The sequence below is a fragment of the Vitis vinifera genome, chromosome 8, assembly GCF_030704535.1.
Source record: "Vitis vinifera cultivar Pinot Noir 40024 chromosome 8, ASM3070453v1".
NCBI classification, from domain to species: Eukaryota; Viridiplantae; Streptophyta; class Magnoliopsida; order Vitales; family Vitaceae; genus Vitis; species Vitis vinifera.
In genome coordinates, this window is record NC_081812.1 from 23,001,894 (window position 1) to 23,025,131 (window position 23,238).

General features: G+C 32.2%; 2 protein-coding genes across 2 annotated transcripts; both read right to left on the reverse strand.

Moving 5' to 3' along the window:
• Window positions 1-14,833: 14,833 nt before the first annotated feature.
• LOC109123011 (NAC domain-containing protein 2-like) lies at window positions 14,834-16,611 on the reverse strand. The gene is made up of 3 exons (XM_019221580.2): window positions 16,158-16,611; window positions 15,451-15,758; window positions 14,834-15,190 (listed from the first exon to the last, which is right to left on the reverse strand). Exons 1-3 carry the CDS (start codon window positions 16,537-16,539, stop codon window positions 15,140-15,142), a joined length of 741 nt encoding a protein of 246 aa, XP_019077125.1. The 5' UTR covers window positions 16,540-16,611; the 3' UTR covers window positions 14,834-15,139.
• A 3,816-nt stretch (window positions 16,612-20,427) lies between these two features.
• LOC104880174 (NAC domain-containing protein 2-like) lies at window positions 20,428-22,308 on the reverse strand. The gene is made up of 3 exons (XM_010656013.3): window positions 21,865-22,308; window positions 21,001-21,308; window positions 20,428-20,739 (listed from the first exon to the last, which is right to left on the reverse strand). The coding sequence occupies exons 1-3, from the start codon at window positions 22,259-22,261 to the stop codon at window positions 20,674-20,676; spliced, it is 771 nt and encodes a 256-aa protein (XP_010654315.2). The 5' UTR covers window positions 22,262-22,308; the 3' UTR covers window positions 20,428-20,673.
• Window positions 22,309-23,238: the final 930 nt, after the last annotated feature.

The window sequence follows — 23,238 nt, forward strand, 5'->3', positions numbered from 1 at the left end:
GTCTTGATCAACACAACAAAAGGGTTGATACCATTGCCTGGATCCATCTCCCCATTGAGCTTTGTAACGGTGTCCCCACTTCCTGGAAAAGTTGCCATCTTTCCATTCTACATCATTCTTTCAAGCTAAAGTCATACTATCCCACTTCCATTTGGTAAATTTCCTTTTCATCTCTCATATGTTATTGGGCTGCAACCCTCAAAAACATTCTACAAAAACAATTTTTGAAAACAATTGTTAAAAACAAATTTTAATTTTAAAAAAAAAAATTCTTTTAAATAATCTATTTTTAAAATAAATTCTTAAAAAGGGTTTTTTAAATCTAAATAGTTTTTGAAATGGGGGAAGCAGTAGGCTGAAATTTTGTATGGAAAGATGTTATAAAAGTGGATTATCAATTAAAGGACAAAGTTATGATGACAGGGCTGTCTGAGAAGAGATGGGACAGCCTGTGTTGTTGCAAAAAGTGGCCGGATCTAAGGTTTTGCACCTTCTCTTGTGGTTGGGTTGTCCAAATCTTTTTACAAGACCTCTGTAGCTGTATCATTGCTTTTTTTTAAAAAAAATTATTTTAATGTTTTTTTTTTAAAAAAAAAGTTTACTTTGGGAAAGCACATTTTGTCCTTTAATTGTTCCTCCTGTTCTTTCATTCATTCTTCCCATATACATGCAATGTATTTGTTAATACACCAAGTTCTGAAAAGTGACTTGTAATGAATGCTTTATCTTCTGTTTGGATGCCAAGAAAACCCACTCTGGATAGCAGGGACAGTTTTGAATTACTGCCAAATTTTCTCTCTTTTTCTTGGCTGACAATCAAAATTTTTTAATGTGACAAATTGATTCATCAATTAAAGCTGTGATTAGACCTATTTCCAACTATGAGGAAAAAAGTTTACAAATCATTAGCATTTATTTTCAAATGTGTTTTCTTGCCCTACATGTTGGTGAGAAAATAAAAGGTCCCCCATTGTTGATTCCCATGGGTTCTTTCTCAAACACAATTTTTCCAGTGGTTCCACACCCACAAAGAAAAATAGAGGAAAAAGAAATCCTATTGATCTCATCTCATATGGTCAGCACAACCAAACAAGGCCCAATAAATAAGGGTTTGTTTGGCAATATTTTTAAAAATATTTATAAAAAAATAATTTTAAAGGTAAGTTCTTTAAATTTAAAGTCAAATTTTTATTTAAAAATTCAAATATAAAAAAAAAAGTGTTTTTGAATTCTTCTCTATTATACACTTACAAATAACACAAAAAAAAATTAAAATATTTTTCATATTTTCAATCATAGCTCAAAATATTTTATAGAAAATCATTGAAAACATTTTAAATTTATTCTAAAAAATAACTTATTTTCAAAATAAATTCTTAAAAAATTATTTTTTAGGGTAAGATTTGTTAAAATATTTTATGAGTTTAAAAGTATTTTAAAAAATAAAAAATCATTTTCAAGAACAGAAAATTGTTCCAATTTCATACATGTTCATAATATACCTATTGTTGATTCTTATGGGTTCTTTCACACCCAGAAACGAAAATAAAGGTGACACAATTCTATTCATCTCATCTAAGGTGGTCCAAATTTTCAGGACAAGAAATCAAATCATTTATAGGAAGCACAGCCAAACAGAGCCCAATAAATAAGAGAACAAGTTTTCCAACTTTGAATTTGTAAGTTAGTGAATTATTGAAGAACCTCATGTCTCCTGCACCTTGAACTTTGAAGTCATTGCCCCAACAAAAAAACAAATAAAAAAGGGACCCAAAATGAATTATTTCATATGGTCTGTGGGGGCACCCAGTAATGGGCAAGGGGCGTGGCATCTCCCAGACAAGTAGGGACAAGACATGTCTGTATGACAGTAAGCCGACCCACCACCATATGATAATAAAAATAAAAATAAAAATAAAATTAAATTAATAAAATAATAATAATAATTAATAATAGAAAAATAAAGGAGGCCACAATGTCCACATTCCCTTTTGAAAATCCCTTCTTCTGAATTAGCTTTATGTTAAAAAGAGGAAAGACAACATGATAGACGGCCAGTTCCTTTTGCATAAAACACTAGGTGAAGCTTGATTATGATGATCACTAGATGAAGCTTTCCAGGTACTCATCACAAGTTTAATCAAAAATAAATTAGGAGTGAACGATGATTAAGGCGGGAATGTTGCAGGAATCAAGGATTTGGTAGTGGCATGAGGAGCACCATGGCACCATTTCAAAATGATTAAGGGGGTTCAATCATTTTTTTCTCCACTTTTTCTTTATTTTTCTCAATGGTTTTCTTCTCCTCCTCCTCTTTTAGATACCTTTTTCCATCACTTTTTCCTTTTCTTTTCCCTTTTTATGTGCCGAAACAAACATAAAGGTTGATACAAGGCGCGAAAATAAACCGACATTTGTTACTAACAAGGCATATGTGGAGATAGAACAAGCCGAACCCTCCTACAAAAAAATGACCCTTAAGTAAATGTGACTGTATTTATTGATATCACTCTTAAGTTCATTTCTTGATGATGTATTAATGGAGTATGAGCAAATTTGTGCTATTCAACCATGAGAATGGCAATACAATCAATGGATCGAAGCCTAAATTCCTATAAAAGTAAGAGCTTGCGACAATTGAACGTAAAATCAATTCCTATTCATTCGTAGAAAAACATACGACCACTCATAGCCCACCACTTGTCGCGACTGAAAAAGAGGGCCTAGCAAATGGGGTGGCTGCATTATGACAAGAAACTAGAAACACTCAACTCATAATCAAAGGCAGCTAAAAGAAGGTTAGCTTTGTGTCCCCATTAATGGACAGACAGACTTGACTGAAGACAGTGGCCTCAAAGCTCAATTTAGTCAGTTTCTTTAACTAATCGTAGACCATGTTTAATCACCTACTCTGTTGGTCTAAGGAATATTAGCTTGAGACCCTAATCAAATTTGCCCTAAAGCTGGCAAGTTCTATGATTAGACAAACCATTGCCAAGGTTGATTACACAACAGGGTATTATTCTATATCAGATAGAATAGTACTAGGGCATCTATGGAACAATCAAGAGGAGTCATGATAGTATCATTAGTAGCATCCCTCCCTCCCTTGAAGCTCTAAAATAAAAACAGGGCTCATGAGAATGCCTGTTGGCAGAGCTCATCACAAAGATGGGGTTCGATTTATTTTGGTATTAAAGGTGGAAGGCAGAAGAGATCTATGAGTCAAAAGGCATAGTGAAATTTGTTTCAAGTTTCAAAAGAGGGAGAGAAATGTGGAGGAGAGAGTGATTTTGGGAGATGGGGTAAAAAGCCATTTGGGAAAACTCTGCTTTTCAGGGTGCATGAATCACAATGAAGATGGGGTAACAATTAAAGTGGCAATAATTTTATTAGCTAATTAATGGTACTCAAGAGGAGGGCTTGGATGGTGGCATCATTAGGTGAGTTTAATTTAAAACTAAGTGGCTTTATGCAAGTAGTCAAATGAGAAAATAAATAAAGATCATTCACTCTTGAGATATTTAATCTCAATTTAAAAAATTAGGAAAAAGCTTGGTTTAGAAAAGTTTGTTATTTTTGTTAAGAAGCATGATATTGAACCTAAATCCTATAAATGTAAACTTTTAAGGAAATTAGTAGATAAATACAATATTAAAACTTAGTTTGGTAAGAAATATTTAATTGAAGTATTTCGAATATAAAGTACAATGATATCAAATTGATAGATATTAAACCTCTTATTTAGGTTGTTGAAAGCATATACTGAAATTTTTGCCTTCGAATATCTTTAAATAATGACACCAAGTGAGATTACATGTGAGGTACAATGCAATGATATTTGATTGTACATATAACATTACCTAATTTTGTCACCATAATTGAAATTAAAAAAAAAAAAAAAAAAAGTAAGGTGGTTTTTGTTTTTTTGACTTTTTGTTGAAAGCAATATATTTTCAGAATTTAAGTTGTTTGTTTTTCCATTTTTTTTCATAATTTATTATAAATTTTTTATTAAATATAAAAAAACCAAAATATGTAGCTTTTTATAAATAAAAAATAATATTTTTTACTTTTTAATATTTAATAAAAATAAAATACTACAAAAACAAATAACTTAATATTTAACTCTATTAAATATTAAGGTTCTATTTAGAGTTAAGTAAAAAAAATAAACACCACCTTAGTAATGTTGAATAGTGAAATAGATAATGTTATTAAAAAAGTTGCAAATCATTTTTTAGCAAATATGAGCATAAAAATGAGAATTTTGTTTGCAATAAATGCTAGTATAGTGTTTTGAATGTGGTCATAGAAATAGAGTGATTGCATCAACAAAATCCTGAAATTGTAGTAAGAAGAACAAAAAATGAAGGAGAAGCCAGCTTTATTACTTTACAAGGACATGACTATTGACTCCACTAAGCTTGCGCCAATATCATGTGGATGGGTGATGGTGTGGTAAGGCACTTTAGGTGACCAGCAAAAAAAAAAAAAAGAAGACTGAAAAAGCAAATGGGATTTCACTGTAGAATCTCCATTGATAGAGATTGTGGCTTTCTCTTTAGTAAACATGCATCATGAGGCTTGTATCATGGATTGTCTCACTTATTTGAGGCATCAAGGGTCCCCTCTCTCTCTCTCTCTATCTCTCTCATATAAACTGTAACCACGGTACATCTATCTGTATGTATATTCCATATATATAAGAACCACCTACTGTATAATGGCAGAGGCCTAATTGGCAGAAAATATGGCAACCAATTGTTGAAAGACAAAGGCCCATGGGCCTATCTTGGCCTCTCTCTCTTTCTCTCTCACACACACATAAACTGTAACCATGGTACTTCTATCTGTATGTATATTCCATATATATAAAACCAGCAAGTGTAGAATGGCAGAGGCCTAATTGGCAGAATAAGGCAACAAACGGTAGAATGGCAAAGGCCCATGGGCCTATCTTTGCCCATTGTGTACATTCTCTTCATCACCCTATTCTTCGTTCATCTCTTGCTGTTTTTGGATATTCATTTGTGGATTTTGGGCATGAATGACAAAGGACCGTATATTTATTTCTGTGGATTTCTTGGGTTGTTATTGCATCATCTCTCATTTCTCTGATTCCATTTTTAGGAGTAACCTGACTTTGCCTCTAATCTACTGTGTCATATCATAAGCTTTGTTGCATTCCTGTTTCTCTCTTAAAACCACTTTGTATTCACCTATTGGTCTTCAGCCCGTGGATGGAACAGGGCTTTACCTGAAGACCTTTTTTATACACTACTTTTGTAAAAGTTCCTTTTATGTTTTTCCCTGTTTCTAATGGAATGGGTCATAAGAACGATGCAAATTGGACTGGGTTGATGGGTCAGGTTTCTCAAACTGTTCATCGTGGTGGTGTGGCATTTCTGCAAGTGGGGTTGGAGAAAGAAACTTTGTGGAGGTCAAGCTTAAGATTGGTAGTAGTGTGGTATATGTGTAACAGATGGGGCCTCGAATTTGAATGAGATTGATGTTGTATCTCTTGCATGTCGCTCGTTGGGAGTGTATGTTACAGGACAATGAGTTTCAGAGAATTGAAGGATCCTTAAAGGGAAACCCAGGGATCATTTCTTGGTGTACTTGGCATCGTTTCTGGGTTCAAACAAGGTTTCTTTGGAATGGATTTACCTGTCCGATTGTCTGATGCTCCAGAAGGAATGCCTTACCATGACTTGGGTGAGATCATGCATCAGATGACCTTCCTTTTCCAGTAAGGCCTCCCATACAAGTTTCAGTTCTATGGGTACAATCACGCGGGAGTTGGTTTCCTGTAGGTGAAGACATGAAGCACCAGGACTAGAATGCCTTAAGCAGTGAGCTCCCCGAGAAACGAATAGCTCAACCCCGGATGCCACATATTCCTAGTGACAGTCGGTCTACCTTCATATGTTAGAATTCAACCAAGATCCTTGTTATAACTCAACCAAGATAAATACCCTATTTATATATACTGGAATATTTAACAAGGTGAATACCCTAACTTCATATATACTGGAATATTTAACAAGGAGAATACCCTAATTTCATATATACTGGAATCTCCTGATTAAAAACAATGAGTAGAAAAATAATAGCGGAAGCATACCTGAATCCATTGAAGGAGAAACCTTATAGGAAGAAAACCCTTTGAGATGGTCTTCCAATTCTAGCCACTAGATTCTGTGTCAATTTCTCTCTGAGAGGATTTTCAGAAATTGAAATGCGTAGTCGTAGAATGGGGACCATAACCCTATTTATAAACCGCTAGGGCAGTTTTAATTTTATTACAATTATATTTCTGCCCCTCATAGAAATAATAATTGTCTAATAGTATCTACACAATAATCTCATGACAATTATACCCTTAAGCCAATTAATCAATTATTAATTAGATCACTATATTTAGGCTTAATTAAATGATAGCACACACATTTTAATTATTTACATGTGTGGCCCAAATTATAGATTAATTACAAAAATTAATCTAACAATCTCCCACTGGGCCACATGCATATGTAATCAAATAAATGTGCTTAACCTTATGAGCTCAAAATTTGCTATCATGTCCTTAGGGTATATCCGAACAATCTCGTCCATTAACTATACTGACATAGGATCAAGGTGGTCTTTGTTACATCAATCGTTACTAGACCAATCAATGGTCACATATATCTGCACAACTAAATGACATAGATCAATCATGAGTGCATAGCATGGAAATTACATGCAATGTGATCTATTCATGCCTATTTCCAACTGGTCCAACTTAACTTTATTGAGATCAAATCTTTAGCATAATTTAACAGAGTGCAATAAAATGAATACTTTATTTCTGCAGAACACAATCCAAATGTATAGATAAAGTCTAAACATAACATAGAGCAATATACAATGAATAATACAAACTCCCACTAAATTTGGATATCCTCAAATGAGACAACACCCATATGAGCAATGTGCTCATGAAAGACCTTGGGTGGTAATCCCTTTGTAAGCGGATCCGCTATCATGGAGTTTGTTCCAATATGCTCTATGGATATCTGTCCACTCTGTACTTTTTCTTTTACAACAAGGAACTTGATATCAATGTATTTTGATTTTGTAGAACTCCTGTTGTTATTGGAATATAAAACTGCTGATTTATTGTCACAAAATATCTTCAGTGGTCTTTCAATACCATCTAGAACACGCAGCCCAGTGACAAAATTTCGTAGCCATATTCCTTGATTGGATGCCTCATAACATGCTACAAACTCTGCTTCCATGGTGGATGAAGTTACGAGTGTCTGTTTGGCAAACCTCCATGAAATTGCTCCACCAGCCAACAGATAAATATAGCCTGATGTGGATCTTCTGCTGTCTTGGCATCCAGCAAAGTCGGAGTCGGAATACCCAATCAACTCTAACTGATCCAATCTCCTATATGTAAGCATGTACTCTTTTGTTCTCTGTAAATATCTCATAACCCTCTTGGCTGCTCTCCAATGATCCATTCCAGGGTTACTTAGATATCTGCCTAACATGCCAACAATGTACGCAATATCCGGACGTGTACATACCTGAGCATACATTAGACTCCCCACAGCCGAAGCGTAAGGAATCTTCTGCATTTCTTGACTTTCTAAACTATTTTTAGGGCATTGATTAAGACTGAATTTGTCTCCTTTAGCGATAGGGGTATCACCTGGTTTGCTATTTTGCATGCCATATGATTACTACCAAAAAGTGCTATTTTGTAGACCTAATTATAATGGTTTTAAGCACCTTTGAGTAGTAATCATATTCATTTAACCCAATTAATTCATTAAGGTCCTTAGTAATTGGTTTTAACCATTTTGTGGCAAGTTTACATGTTTTTATCAGCTTATGAATCAATTCAAGCATGCCAAATGATGGAGGAGCTACTTGGACAAGTTATGGAAAAGCTTTTGGAAGCTCAAATTCATGAAGAAACCAAGCTTTGGAGCTCCATAGCCCTTTGCCAAAGTCGTTCAAAGTATGCAAGGAGAGAAGCAAGGAGAGAGGAAAAACAGAGTGAAGAAAACAGAGGAAAGCTTGATGCAGTCTTCTTGTGCACTTTTGGAGCACTTCCCGAAGTCCATTTTGTACATTCTATATACCATTTCAAAGCTCAGGAAGTCAAGAATCCAATGCTTCAAACGGTGCACGATTCGGAGTTGAAACGAAGAAGTTACAGCCACTTCAAGTCAATCACTCTAAAGTGTTGCGAAATCAGCCTTTTGTTGCGAGAATTTCACAGCCTTTTTGCACAGTGCTTTGGATTTCCCTTGAAGTTTCACGCCGCGATGGAAGCCAAACACCACAAGATGAAAGCCAACTTCGCAGCGGTGCGGAACCAGCTTGTTGATGCGAAAATATTTCGCAGCCCTCTTGAGTGTCTGCGAAATCTCGCAGACACCATTTTCTCTTGCGAAATGGTTCCTGGAGCTTCCCAATATTTGCGACCGACACTTTTGAATATTTTTCTTCAGATATTTTTGTATAAATTTCCATTTTCTCCTTGTATTCAACCACTCATGTAATTCCGTAGCTAGGAAGTATCCAAGGAAGGGTAAATTACCTTCCTATATAAACTCCCTTGCATCCACTGTAATCATATATGTAATATCAATCAATATATAGAATATACAGAGCCTTGCTCTGTTTTTCCTTCTCTTTCATTTTTCATTTCTTTTTATTTCTAGCCAACCAAACTTTGAGGATTTTTCCTCAGAGGATGAGAGGCTAAGCTTTTTGTCTCTTGGAGTGAGGAAAGTCGGGTAATTTTCCACATGCATAATTTGGAAGTTTTGTTGTTTTAGTTTTTAATGAAGAGAAAGTGTGACCCGTTAATGGTTTTTATCTTTTTAGTTAACTTAAAACGCCTTTAAATCACCTGGGCCAACACTTGGTAAGGCAAGTGATCTCCGTCCATGGAGATGCACTAGTTTACCCCTTGCGAGCCTTTGGGAGGTGACTTGAAGGTAGGATTTTCTAGAATAGCCAACACTTGGTAAGCTTTTGGACTCCAAGGAGACATCCATTAGTTATCTCTTGCGAGCTTTTGACGGGTAATCCAAGGTTAAAGATCACCTTGAATGGCAAATGCTAGGTGAGAGGCACGAGCCATTGCAAGATGCATCAGTGAGAGGGATTTAGTGTTTGAACCCATTAATGGGAAGCATCTATACAACACCGGTTAGAGAATTAACTATATGTTAATTCTCTAATGCGAGGAAAAGAAACAAGTGACCGGAACTCCCTTTTTGTATGAGGAACCTGAGCCTAGTGATCTGAACTCCAAGAAACACTTTTCTTTATAAGTAAAATCAGTTACTATTTTTTATTAGTTTAAAACCGAACTTTTTCCATTTAAACAAGTTTATGTTTTCTTTTAAAGCTAACCTTGAAATGAAAAGGCACCAATTCATCTTTGAATTAATATCAATTGTGAAGTGAAAACCCATCCCAGTGAACGATCCTAGAGCCACTATGCTATAGTAGCTTTGTCTTTGCTACCCTAGTATATGGTGTAATAGGTTATAAATTTTGTTGATTACTCCCTCAATCAAGGAGCACCAGCTGGACACGAATCAGCTGAGACACCAATTGGGCACGAATCAAATGGCGCCATTGCCGGGGATCGAACCCCGAATCAGATAGTGCCATTGCCACTTCCGCTGCTAGGGACGAATCACCATACCTTTGGAGGACTTTATCAATATAGGTCCTTTGTGACAATCCTAAAATACCCCTAGAACGATCTCGGTGTATCTGGATTCCTAAGACAAAGGAGGCATCACCAAGATCTTTCATCTCAAAATGTTTTGATAAAAATCTCTTGGTGTCGTGCAATATGCTAATATCATTTGTGACTAGTAATATGTCATCGACATATAAAACCAGGAAAATATACTTACTCCCACTGAATTTGTGATACACACATTCATCCATAAGATTTGCCTCAAAACCATATGAGACAATAATTTGATGAAACTTGAAGTACCACTGACGAGAAGCTTGCTTGAGCCCATAAATGGATTTAGTTAATTTACAAACCATATTCTTTGAGTCTTCAGATACAAAATTTTCTGGTTGTACCATATAAATTGTTTCATCAATGTCACCATTGAGAAACGCTGTTTTAACATCCATTTGATGTAACTCAAGATCATAATGTGCAACTAGTGCCATGATTATCCTGAAAGAGTCCTTCGTAGAAACTGGAGAGAAGGTCTCTTTGAAGTCAATTCCTTCTTTTTGAGTAAAGCCTTTAGCTACAAGACGTGTTTTATATCTTTCTACATTACCATTTGAATCCCGCTTGGTTTTAAATATCCATTTACAACCAATGGGCTTCGTACCAACTGGTAATGGGACAAGTTCCCAAACTTTATTGTCTTGCATAGATTTGTACTCTTCATTCATGGCTTCAATCCATTTCTGAGAGTTGGAACTTTTCATGGCTTGCTGGAAGTTGATTGGATCATCTTCCATCATTCCACTTTCTACCTCACGTTCCTGGAGATATACGATATAATCGTCCGAAATTGCATCTCTCTAGTGGATCTCCTTAATGACATATTTTCTTGAGGTTGTTGAGTTTGTTCTTCAGGAGCAATGTCCTCATTTGCAATTAAGGGTTGAACAATATTGTCTGTTGGTTGAGGATCCAAATTTACTTCTTGATCAATGATAGGTAGTGAAACCTGTACATTATCAAAAGCAATAGTAGATCCATCTTCCTCCTCAAAGACAATATTCCTAGCCTGATTTCTCCCCCCAAACTCAACATCCTCAAAAAATGTTGCAGTTCCCGTCTTAAAAATTGACCTAATAGCAGGATCATAAAATTTAAAACCCCTTGATCGCTCTGCATAGCCAATAAAGTAGCTGCTAACTGTTTTAGAGTCCAATTTCTTTTCATGAGGCTTATAAGGTCTCGCTTCAGCTGGACATCCCCAAATATGAAAATGCTTTAAACTGGGCTTTCGACCCGTCCAAAGCTCATAAGGCGTTTTAGCAGCCGCTTTAGTTGGCACCCGATTTAGGATATAAGCTGTCATTTTGAGTGCTTCACCCCAGAGTTTTTCGGGTAAAGTAGAATGACTAATCATACTCCTTACCATGTCCTTAAGGGTTCGGTTTCGTCTTTCTGCTACACCATTCATGCTAGGTGATCCTGGCATGGTGTATTGAGGGACGATCCCACATTCCTCTAGGTATTTAGCAAATGGTCCTGGATGTTGTTCACCTGATCCGTCATATCTACCATAGTATTCACCACCACGGTCAGATCTGACGCTCTTTATTCTTTTGTTGAGTTGTAACTCAACTTCTGCTTTAAATGTTTTGAACACATCCAATGATTGTGATTTCTCATGTATAAGAAATAGGTAGCCATATCTTGAGTAGTCGTCTATGAATGTTATAAAGTACTGTTGACCATTCCAAGATGCCGTAGGGTATGGTCCACAGATATCTGTATGAATTAATTCTAAGACGTCTGTAGCTCTATTGGCACCTAATTTCTTTGTTTTGGTCTGTTTTCCTTTAATACACTCAACACAAATATCAAAATCTGAAAATTCAAGTGAATCCAAAATCCCATCGGACACAAGTCGCTCAACTCTAGATTTAGAGATATGACCTAGGCGTTTGTGCCACAATGAGGTCGAATTATCTTTATTCAATTTACGTTTTGTACCTCGTGATTCCACATGCAAGGTTTCATTATAGGACGGAATAGTTTCCAACAAATATAGATTATCATAAACATTAAGTAAACCGGTTCCTACAGCATTTGAATTAATAGATAATGTAAATTTATTGTTTCCGAATGAACAACAATAACCTGATTTGTCCAAAACAGAAACTGAAATTAAATTCCGTCTGAAAGACGGTACAATAAAAGTATCTATTAAATCCAAAAAATAACCAGATTTCAATAATAATCTAAAGTGCCCTATTGCCTCTACTTCTACCGACTGACCGTCTCCGACATAGATGCATCTTTCAGCATCACTTGGTTTTCGGTAACTCAGGCAACCCTGCATAGAAACACAAATGTGAGTAGTAGCACCAGAATCTAACCACCATGTGTTTCTAAATACTGAAGCTAAATTAACTTCAGAACAGACCAAAGTAAGAAACATAGCTTTCTTAACACGCCAAGCAGCATACTTGGTACATTCCTTCTTAGTATGTCCAGGCTTATTACAGAAGAAACATGTTACCTCAACTTTCTGTTTCTTTTGTTCTGGACCATTAGAAGCAGCAACCTTATTATCCTTATTCTTTCGTTTGCCCTTATCCTTAGAAGTGCTAGCCAGATGAGCACTTTCGGTCTTGTCTTGCTTCAATCTCTCTTCCTCTTGCACACAGAATGAAATGAGCTCATTAAGAGTCCATTTATCCTTTTGACAGTTATAACTGACCTTGAATTGATTAAATTGTGCAAGAAGAGAGATGAGAACCAAATGCACGAGTAAATCATCAGATAACTCAAGTTTCAAAGCCTTAAGTTTTGAAGCAAGATGAGACATCTCCATGATGTACTCCCGAACATTACCCTTGCCTTTATACTTCATTGAAATCAAGCTTGCTAAAAGCGTGCTCGTTTCAGCCTTATCGTTTTTGGCAAAACGTTTCTAAATTTCCGCAAGGAAGTCACTGGCATTAGTAACCTCATCGGTTACCGCACCCCTGAAAGCTTCTGGAATGCCGCGCTTCATGATCATAAGACTTAGCCTATTTGAACGTTCCCACTTACCCCAATAAACCTCATCCTCTTGAGTACTTTGCTCATTGAGTTCATCAGGTTTGGGCATTCTCAAGGCCAAGTCTATATCCATGCAACCTAAGAGAATCATCATATTCTCTTTCCAGTCCTTAAAATTAGTCCCATTTAACATAGGGACATTATTGATGTTGGCAGATATAGAAGTAGTTGATATAAAAGCTGAATCGAGAACAAAATAAAATGAATCAAATAAACCATCATGCTCACATAAAATAAGCAATTAAACACATAATCTTTAAATTTAAAAGCAAATTATGACATTTCAAGATACCTAGCACAACATTAATATCAAGTCTTTGGACAGTAATATTAACTGTAAGTGGTACTCTTGTTGTAGTGATCAAACATTGATGATAAGTTATGTCAAATAATAAATCTATCTTTGGATTGATTTATTATTCACATTAAGTTACCTTTATAATCATCACATATTTATCACCACAAGTATGTATGCAATTTGACCAAATATTAACTTTCCTTTGGGCCAGTCAATACCCGCATGAATCACATACACACAAATATCTAACACCCCGAACAGACTAATCTACACGGAAGATGTCACTTTGGTGATTTTCCGCTTTAATTAGCCTATTTAAAATGCTAGATCAATAACTTAAATATTAATATCATAAAATGCTATTAAATAATAATAATAATAATAATAATAAATAAATAAAAATTATCAACTCAATATTTCATAAATCTTAATCCATTGACATATATTAAAATAATAACTCAAAGAATTAATCAAGGAGTAGGCTCTGATACCACTTGTTAGAATTCAACCAAGATCCTTGTTATAACTCAACCAAGATAAATACCCTATTTATATATACTGGAATATTTAACAAGGTGAATACCCTAACTTCATATATATTGGAATATTTAACAAGGAGAATACCCTAATTTCATATATACTGGAATCTCCTGATTAAAAACAATGAGTAGAAAAATAATAGCGGAAGCATACCTGAATCCATTGAAGGAGAAACCTTATAGGAAGAAAACCCTTTGAGATGGTCTTCCAATTCTAGCCACTAGATTCTGTGTCAATTTCTCTCTGAGAAGATTTTCAGAAATTGAAATGCGTAGTCGTAGAATGGGGACCATAACCCTATTTATAAACCGCTAGGGCAGTTTTAATTTTATTACAATTATATTTCTGCCCCTCATAGAAATAATAATTGTCTAATGGTATCTACACAATAATCTCATGACAATTATACCCTTAAGCCAATTAATCAATTATTAATTAGATCACTATATTTAGGCTTAATTAAATGATAGCACACACATTTTAATTATTTACATGTGTGGCCCAAATTATAGATTAATTACAAAAATTAATCTAACATCATAAACTTTGAAGATGGAAGTCCCATCCCTTTGAACTTAATCAATTTGCAGTGGAATTGACCAACAATGGAGTCCATATTCTGGAGGATGATATTTCAAGACATTATTTCCAATGGACTATGGGTTTGTGAAGGATAAAAAATAAAATAACACTAGACCCAAATATTTGGTACACTGTACCTCAATATTTAGTATAAAGAAATAAAATATCCCTCTTATTTAATCCTATTGGAAGATATTTCTGAAATTTGTGTTTAATAACATATAAATTATTATATATTTATGAATAAGATATTTAAAATTTATGAATATTGTATTACATTCCTAAATAAAATACTTGTCAAACCATATTATATATTAAATATATTAAGAAATTTTGTACATAGTGTATTAGAAAAACTATTATCTCAATTACTTATTTTAAATTTTGATAAATTCATATAAGAAAAAATGATATTTAAATATATATTTCATTTTTATTTTTATTTTAAAATATTTTTTGAATTTTTATTTTAAAAGTTATGTTCGTTTATAGCAAATTTTGTCTCAAAAATTGGCAACATTTTGCTCCTGAAAATCAACCAAAATAAATAAGTAAATGCAAATATGTAACTACAAAATCAATTAATATTTTAATGACGTAAAATGCTTTGAAAAAAAAAAACATACAAGGAATATAATGTCAATACACATGGTCAAATTTTGCCAGTTTTAATTAATTGTTATCTAGAATCAATGGATAAATTCAGATTAGATAACAAAAACTTGCAAAATTTGACAATAAGTTTGTACCCTTGAAAACACATGCAACATTACAAGAAAAATTAAACACAGAGAATAAATATCATCTCTATCCTACACTCCGACTCATATTGCTTGTGGTAGATTGGCGGTGGCCTGTACCCCACTGTTATCAATAGCCACCACTTTAACCTCCGCATTCTCTTCATGATCCTTGCTCTAATTACTCCCTCCCTTCATGTACACCTTGCACAATACCCAATCATCCAACTGCAAAAAATCGAGACTTGAGATTTGATATGGCATGTTGGATGAAAAAAATCAAGTTCTTGATATAGTATAAGTATGATTTCTTTTAATTTGATCCATAATTTAAAGACTTGAAATTTTATTCGACCATAACATTTACGTGACAAGGAATGAGTGGCAATAAATGGTATTAAAGTCATCCAACTCGTAGGGAAACTATTTATATGAAATAAAACATGACTTCTTTGATAAGGAATTGAAATAGAACCTCTACTCCATACCTTCGTGGGATCAGATCCATTGTTGTTATTGGGAGGAAGACTCTTTTGATTAAGCCTGTATTCATGCATCTTCCATTTGGTTTTTATTCCACTAGATTGGTTGCCATCATAGAAATCTAGGGCCTTTCGGAAGCCGATAACTTGACCATCTGAAATGATGGCCTTGTCAACGCCAGTTGCCTTCCAGTAGCCATCCAAGCCATGGGCGACTGATCGGCTTGGCCTCGTCCCATTCGGGTACTTTCGCTCTCGCAAAGTAAAGAAATACCATTGCTTCTCTCTATGCGCATTGCGGTTGTGATTATTGTCTGATAGAAATTCACGAACGTAAAGAAGATCCATATATTAGAAAAAATATAAATGTCAAAGATGCAAAGCATGTATAAAAGTAAAACATCCATAGGTTTTTTTTCACTAAATTATCTAGCCTTTCTTTACCCTGCAAATATTAGTGGTATCCAAGGCTAAGAACGCTAAAAACCCTAACCCAAGAATCGAGAAGAAAAAGAAACGGTGTTTGCAACCAAAGAAACAGCAGAAAAAGTCATTTGTCAGATTCTTTGTTTTTTATAAAGAAAAAACCATGAGGAAAAGAAACGATCAAGTCAGCTTCCAAAGCTATTTTTGTTTTGAAACTGGGTGCCTGAAAAGAAAAAGAAAAAAACATACAACAAGAAAATAATGAACCAAGAAAACAAATCGCTTACCGACGAGGACGTCAGGACGGTAGTCATAGAGAACAACGGTGCGAATTCGGTTGATGGGCAATGGCTCGTTGTTCACTTTCCTCAACAAGTAATCCTTAATCAGCTGTTCATCGGTGGGAAGAAATCTGTACCCTGGTGGACAGCTTCTGAAATACTCATCCGCCCAGGCCACTTGTTCTTCTTCGATCTCTTTAACACCTTGCTGGACGGGTTGGCGTCGTTGCTCAACCTGGAATTGATCGTTCTCCATCCATGCCTCCCCCGAAAGATCCGGGAGAAACGAGAAAATCTGCCCGTAGTTGAGCCCATCTTCATTAGCCGGAAAAGGTTGCAGCCGGTCAGGGAGACGACCTTGGCTATTGTTGTCTCCGTTCCCCTCCATTGCCGTGGAATCGAGATAGAGAAAAGTTGGTGGTAGGAGGATTGAGAGATAGACGTTGTATTTTATAGGGAGAAAAACACCAACTATGACTCGTTTAAAAGTAAGAAGTAATTCTGTTTTATTGGTCAATCACTTAATTACTCGTCAGTTGAATTATGACTCTTTAATATCATGTCAAATTAACAATTAAACGAACCACAATCCTTTACAAAATAGTTAATTCAAAAAAGTTTGAAAATGATGTTTATCGGATGTCAAATAAGTCGTCTTATTACTTATCTTATCCTATCATATTAATAAATATATTATAATATAGGATATCCATTAAACTAAAAATATTATAATGTAGGATATCCATTAACTAAAAATTACTCTAGTCCTAATTAGTTGAATACAAAGTTGATATATATATATATAATATGTTTGTTTGATGGGAGAAAATAAAAAGGGAAATAAAATTATAAAGAGAATGAATATTATTTAATAGTGATAATTAAAATCCTGATAAAAGTGAAATCTAGAGGGCAACGGATAATGTTTCTACTAGAGTGTTTTTAATGACAATGTTTATCTAGAAGTGTTTTGAAGAGAATCACATATCAAGTGTTTCTCCATAAAACATTATAATTTTTTTTTAAATGTTTCTTAAAATTTATCAAATATATTTTTTTTTAAAAGGAAAAAATAATTTTTAGATTAAAAACGCTTCATAAAAGCATTGTCAAACGAAACCTTAGTTTTCATATTGATTAATTTTTTATTTATATTTTTATCTAAATAAATAATTCAAATATATTAATGAATATGAATAAAATTAATTTTCAATTTCTACTTTCTAATTCCCGTTGAATGGAATATAATTTTGTTAATTAAGGAACTATTTCAAGTAGACTTATGGGTTTGTGAAAGGGATAAAAAATAATATAAAAAACATTAGATCCGAATATTTGTATAATGTATCTCCATATTTGGTATAAAAAAGAATAAAATATCCCCCTATTTAATATTATTTGAAGATATTCCTACAATTTATATTTAATAACATATAAATTATTATTTATTTGTTAATCATATTTATGATTAAAATATTTAAAAATTTATAAATACTGCATTATATTGATTAATAATATACATATCAAGTCATATTATATATTAAATATACCAAAAAATTTTGTATACAGGATATTAGAAAAACTATTCTCTGGATTGCTTATTTTAAATTTGAACTAAGTTCATAAGCTATGTTTTGATTGGTTGGATATGATATGATAAAATAAGATATGTATATTATAGGATATCATATCCCATTTGATAGGATATGAATATCTTAATTGGATATGATAGGATAGAATAAGATATGTATAATATAGGTTGTCATATCTTATTTAATTAGATATGAATATGTTAAAATATGATATTCGTAAATATACATATCTTATGAATATAATATTTTAAGATAGTATATTCAATTAGATTTATTATATTATATTATACTTATATTTAATTTATTAAATAAATAAAAATAATATGAAATATATATTATTTTCAAATGTTTAAAATAAAATTAATATCATATTCAAACATTTTCTATTTTAAAAAATGAAATTTATTTATGTTTGAAAATATTTGAACTTTACAAATAATTTCTTTTATTATGTTATTTAATATATAAAAATAATTTATATATAATATATTAACATTATTTCATAAATATTTAAAAAAAATTCTTTTTTATTATAAATTAAAAATAATATTAAAAAAAATTTAATCATAAATTTAATTTATAATCAAAAAAATTATTTTGTAAAATGAGTATATTAAAAAAATAAAAAATAAATATTTGATATTTGATTCTTATCTCTCTCGTAAAAAATTTTCATAACATAATTAATATAAATAAAATAAAGGAGGATGAATAAGAAAAATAAATTTATGGTGCATATTTCTTCTGCAATATTTTTCATAAAACAATTAATAAAAAAAACAAAAGAATTGATGAGAGAGAATAATCTATAACTTTTAAGATTTTTATGTCATATCTCTCCTATAATTTAATAGTTCTATTTGAAGGGATATTTATAAGATTTCAAATAAATTATGACGAATATTTATCCTTTTTATCTTATCCTATTTATAATGTAGGATATCTAATAAATAAAAAATTAGTCTTAATCCAAGTTGGTTGGATGAAAATAGGATACGTATCTTTGTGTTTGTTTGATAGGTGAGATTAAAAATACAAATACGATGAGAACGAAAAATGATCACTATTTTGAAGAGATGATTATCCTTAATAAAAGTGAAACTTACTTTTCATACTAATTAATTTTTATTTATATTCTCCTTTTTAAACAAATAATTCAAATATATTAAATAAATAAAAAATGATTTTTCAATTTTAACTTTCTAGAATATAATTTTTTGATTAATGTACATATTCTAAAAGTATTTAATATTATTGAAAGATATTTCCACAATCTATATTTAATAACATATAAATTATAATATATTTATTAATAATATTCATGAATAAAATATTTAAAATTTATAAATATTGTATTATATTCCTAAATAATATACTTTTCAAACGATATTATATATTAAATATGCTAAGGAATTTTGTATATAGTGTACGATATTAAAAAAAGTTATTATCTCAATTATTTATTTTAAATTTCAATAATTCCATATAAGAAAAAATGATACATCAAAGTGATATTATATTGAAATTTTGTTACGAAAAATTTAAAATAAAAGGTAACATTTTGCTCCTGAAAATCAACCAAAATAAATAAATAAATACAAATGTATGACTAAAACATCAATTGATATACTAAATATCAATTTGTGCAAAATTATTAACCAAATGCCATCTTGCTTCTCTGCACTTGAAATTTAATTCTAAAATTGAACTCTACAGTCATCAAAAAGGAAATTTAATTCTAAAACAATCATCAAAAAGTAAGTTCTAAAGTTGTGTATGTGCATTTATCTTATTGTTTTATAAAAGGAAATATCCCAATAAAACAATATAATTTAATAAACTTGTTTTCTAAGTTAGAATATATTATAAAAAAATATTTTAAAATACCTTAAATTATTTTGAAAAGCAACCTATTTTAAAAATAAATTCCAAAAATATTATTTTTAAGTTAGAATATATTATAAAATTGTTTAAAAACACCTTAAATTATTTTGAAAGACAACATTTTTTTAAAATAAATTCTTAAATAATTATTTTTAAGAAAAAATGAACGTGTTTTTTAAGTTAGAAAAGTGTTTTATATTCGATAAAAAAAACTGTTTCAAAGAATAAAAAACCCTTTTAAAAAATAGTTTTTAAAATGGACCTAAAATTTCTATAAAGTCTCTTAATAAGACCTAATCAATTTCTCTTAATAAATTTGTGTTTAACAACATATAAATTATTATATATTTCCGAAATTTGTGTTTAATAACATATAAATTATTATATATTTATTAATAATATTTATGAATAAAATATTTGAATTGTATGTATATTGTATTACATTCCTAAATAAAATACTTGTCAAACCATATTATATATTAAATATACTAAGAAATTTTGTACATAGTGTATTGGAAAAACTATTATCTCAATTACTTATTTAAATTTTGATAAATTCATATAAGAAAACATGATATTTTAATATATATTTAATTTTTATTTTTATTTTAAAATAGTTTTTGAATTTTTATTTTAAAAGTTGTGTTCGTTTAGAGCAAATTTTGTCTTAAAAATTGGCAGCATTTTGCTCCTGAAAATCAACCAAAATAAATAAGTAAATGCAGATATGTGACTACAAAATCAACTAATATTTTAATGATGTAAAATGCTTTGAAAAAAAAAACATACAAGGAATATAATATCAATACACATGGTCAAATTTTGCCAGTTTTAATTGTTATCTAGAATCAATGGATATATTCAGATTAGATAGCAAAAACTTGCAAAATTTGACAATAAGTTTGTACCCTTAAAAACACATGCAACGTTACAAGAAAAATTAAACACACAGAATAAACATCATCTCTATCCTACACTCCGGTAGATTGGTGGTGGCCTGTACCCCACTGTTATCAGTAGCCACCACTTTAACCTCAGCATTCTCTTCATGATCCATTGCTCTTATTACTCCCTCCCTTCATGTACACCTTGCACAATACCCAATCATCCAACTGCAAAAAAAATCGAGACTCAGATTTGGTATGGCATGTTGGATGAAAAATATCAAGTTCTTGATATGGTATAAGTATGATTTCTTTTAATTTGATCCATAATTTAAAGACTTGAAATTTTATTCGACCATAATATCTACGTGACAAGGAATGAGTGGCTATAAATGGTATTAAAGTCATCCAACTCGTGGGGAAAATATTTATATGAAATAAAACATGACTTCTTTTATAAGGAATTGAAATAGAACCTCTACTCCATACCTTCGTGGGATCAGATCCATTGCTGTTATTGGGAGGAAGACTCTTCTGATTAAGCCTGTATTCATGCATCTTCCATTTGGTTTTTATTCCACTAGATTGGTTCCCATCATAGAAATCTAGCGCCTTTCGGAAGCCGATAACTTGACCATCTGAAATGATGGCCTTGTCAACGCTAGTTGCTTTCCAGTAGCCATCCAAGCCATGGGCGACTGATCGGCTTGGCCTCGTCCCATTCGGGTGCTTTCGCTCTCGCAAAGTAAAGAAATACCATTGCTTCTCTCTATGCGCATTGCGGTTGTGATTATTTTCTGATAGAAATTCACGAACGTAAAGAAGATCCATATATTAGAAAAAATATAAATGTCAAAGATGCAAAGCATGTATAAAAGTAAAACATCCATAGGTTTTTTTTCACTAAATTATCTAGCCTTTCTTTACCCTGCAAATATTAGTGGTATCTGTTGGGACATCATTTGTTTTACCATCTGAGCTACTAGTCCAGATGGTACCAGGAGGGCAACGTCCTAAACCTTAAGGTCTGGACCCAAGTTCGAATCCTGGGGAGGCCACTCTGTGATGCCCCTGACTGGCACAGAGTCAAATATACTCAAAACAAATGACATCCCAACAGTATCCAAGGCTAAGAACGTTAAAAACCCTAACCCAAGAATCCGTTTGCAACCAAAGAAACAGCATAAAAAGTCATTTGTCAGATTCTTTGTTTTTTATAAAGAAAAAACCATGAGGAAAAGAAACGATCAAGTCAGCTTCCAAAACTATTTTTGTTTTGAAACTGGGTGCCTGAAAGAAAAAGAAAAAAACATACAACAAGAAAATAATGAACCAAGAAAACAAATCGCTTACCGACGAGGACGTCAGGACGGTAGTCATAGAGAACAACGGTGCGAATTCGGTTGATGGGCAATGGCTCGTTGTTCACTTTCCTCAACAAGTAATCCTTAATCAGCTGTTCATCGGTGGGAAGAAATCTGTACCCTGGTGGACAGCTTCTGAAATACTCATCCGCCCAGGCCACTTGTTCTTCTTCGATCTCTTTAACACCTTGCTGGACGGGTTGGCGTCGTTGCTCAACCTGGAATTGATCGTTCTCCATCCATGCCTCCTCCGAAAGATCCGGGAGATCTAGAAAGGAGCTATACAACAAAATCTGCTCGTAGTTGAGCCCATCTTCATTAGCCGGAAAAGGTTGCAGCCGGTCAGGGAGACGACCTTGGCTATTGTTGTCTCCGTTCCCCTCCATTGCCGTGGAATCGAAATAGAGAAAAGTTGGTGGTAGGGGGATTGAGAGATACACGTTGTATTTTATAGGGAGAAAAACACTCTAACTATGACTCGTTGTTTGAAAGTAAGAAGTAATTCTTTTTTATTGGTCAATCAATTAATTACTCGCCAGTTGAATTATGATTCTTTAATATCCTGTCAAATTAACAATTAAACGAACCACAATCCTTTAATCAAAGGATGTTTACAATATGTCAAATAACTCGTCTTATTACTTATCTTATCCTATCAATAATTAAATATATATAAATATATTATATTGTAGGATATCCATTGAACTAAAATTAGTCTAGTCCTAATTAGTTGGATACAAAGTGGATATATATCTATGTTTGATGGGTGAAAATAAAATGATAAGGAGAGTTAATATTATTTAATAGTGATAATAAAAATCCTACTAAAAGTGAAATTTAGAGTGCAACCGATAATGTTTCTACTTAAGTGTTTTTAATGAAAGTGTTTCTCTAAAAGTGTTGGGAAGATAATCACATATAACGTGTTTTTTCATAAACATTATAAATTTTTTTTTATATACTTTTAAAAGTGTTTCCTAAAATTTATCAAATACCTATTTTTAAAAAAAGAAAAAACAATTTTTAGATTAAAAACGCTTCATAAAATCATTGTTAAATGGACTTTTAGTTTTCATATTGATTAATTTTTTATTTATATTTTTATCTAAATAAATAATTCAAATATACTAATGAATATTAAGAAAATTAATTTTCAATTTCTACTTTCTGATCCACGTTCAATGGAATATAATTTTGTTAATTAATGAACTATTTCAAGTGGACTTATGGGTTTGTGAAAGGTATAAAAAATAATATAAAAAACATTAGAACCGAATATTTATATAAGGTATCTCCATATTTGGTATAAAAAAGAATAAAATATCCCCCTATTTAAAATTATTTGAAGATATTCCCACAATTT

Excerpts from the sequence above, each read along its gene's own strand:
- LOC109123011 (XM_019221580.2), bottom strand. The coding sequence starts at position 16,539 with ATGGAGGGGAACGGAGACAACAATAGCCAAGGTCGTCTCCCTGACCGG. Across the intron at positions 15,759-16,157 it reads CCGTCCTGACGTCCTCGTCG|ACAATAATCACAACCGCAAT; the intron begins GTAAGCGATTTG and ends AATTTCTATCAG. Across the intron at positions 15,191-15,450 it reads ATGGATCTGATCCCACGAAG|TTGGATGATTGGGTATTGTG; the intron begins GTATGGAGTAGA and ends GATTTTTTGCAG.
- LOC104880174 (XM_010656013.3), bottom strand. The coding sequence starts at position 22,261 with ATGGAGGGGAACGGAGACAACAATAGCCAAGGTCGTCTCCCTGACCGG. Across the intron at positions 21,309-21,864 it reads CCGTCCTGACGTCCTCGTCG|AAAATAATCACAACCGCAAT; the intron begins GTAAGCGATTTG and ends AATTTCTATCAG. Across the intron at positions 20,740-21,000 it reads ATGGATCTGATCCCACGAAG|TTGGATGATTGGGTATTGTG; the intron begins GTATGGAGTAGA and ends TTTTTTTTGCAG.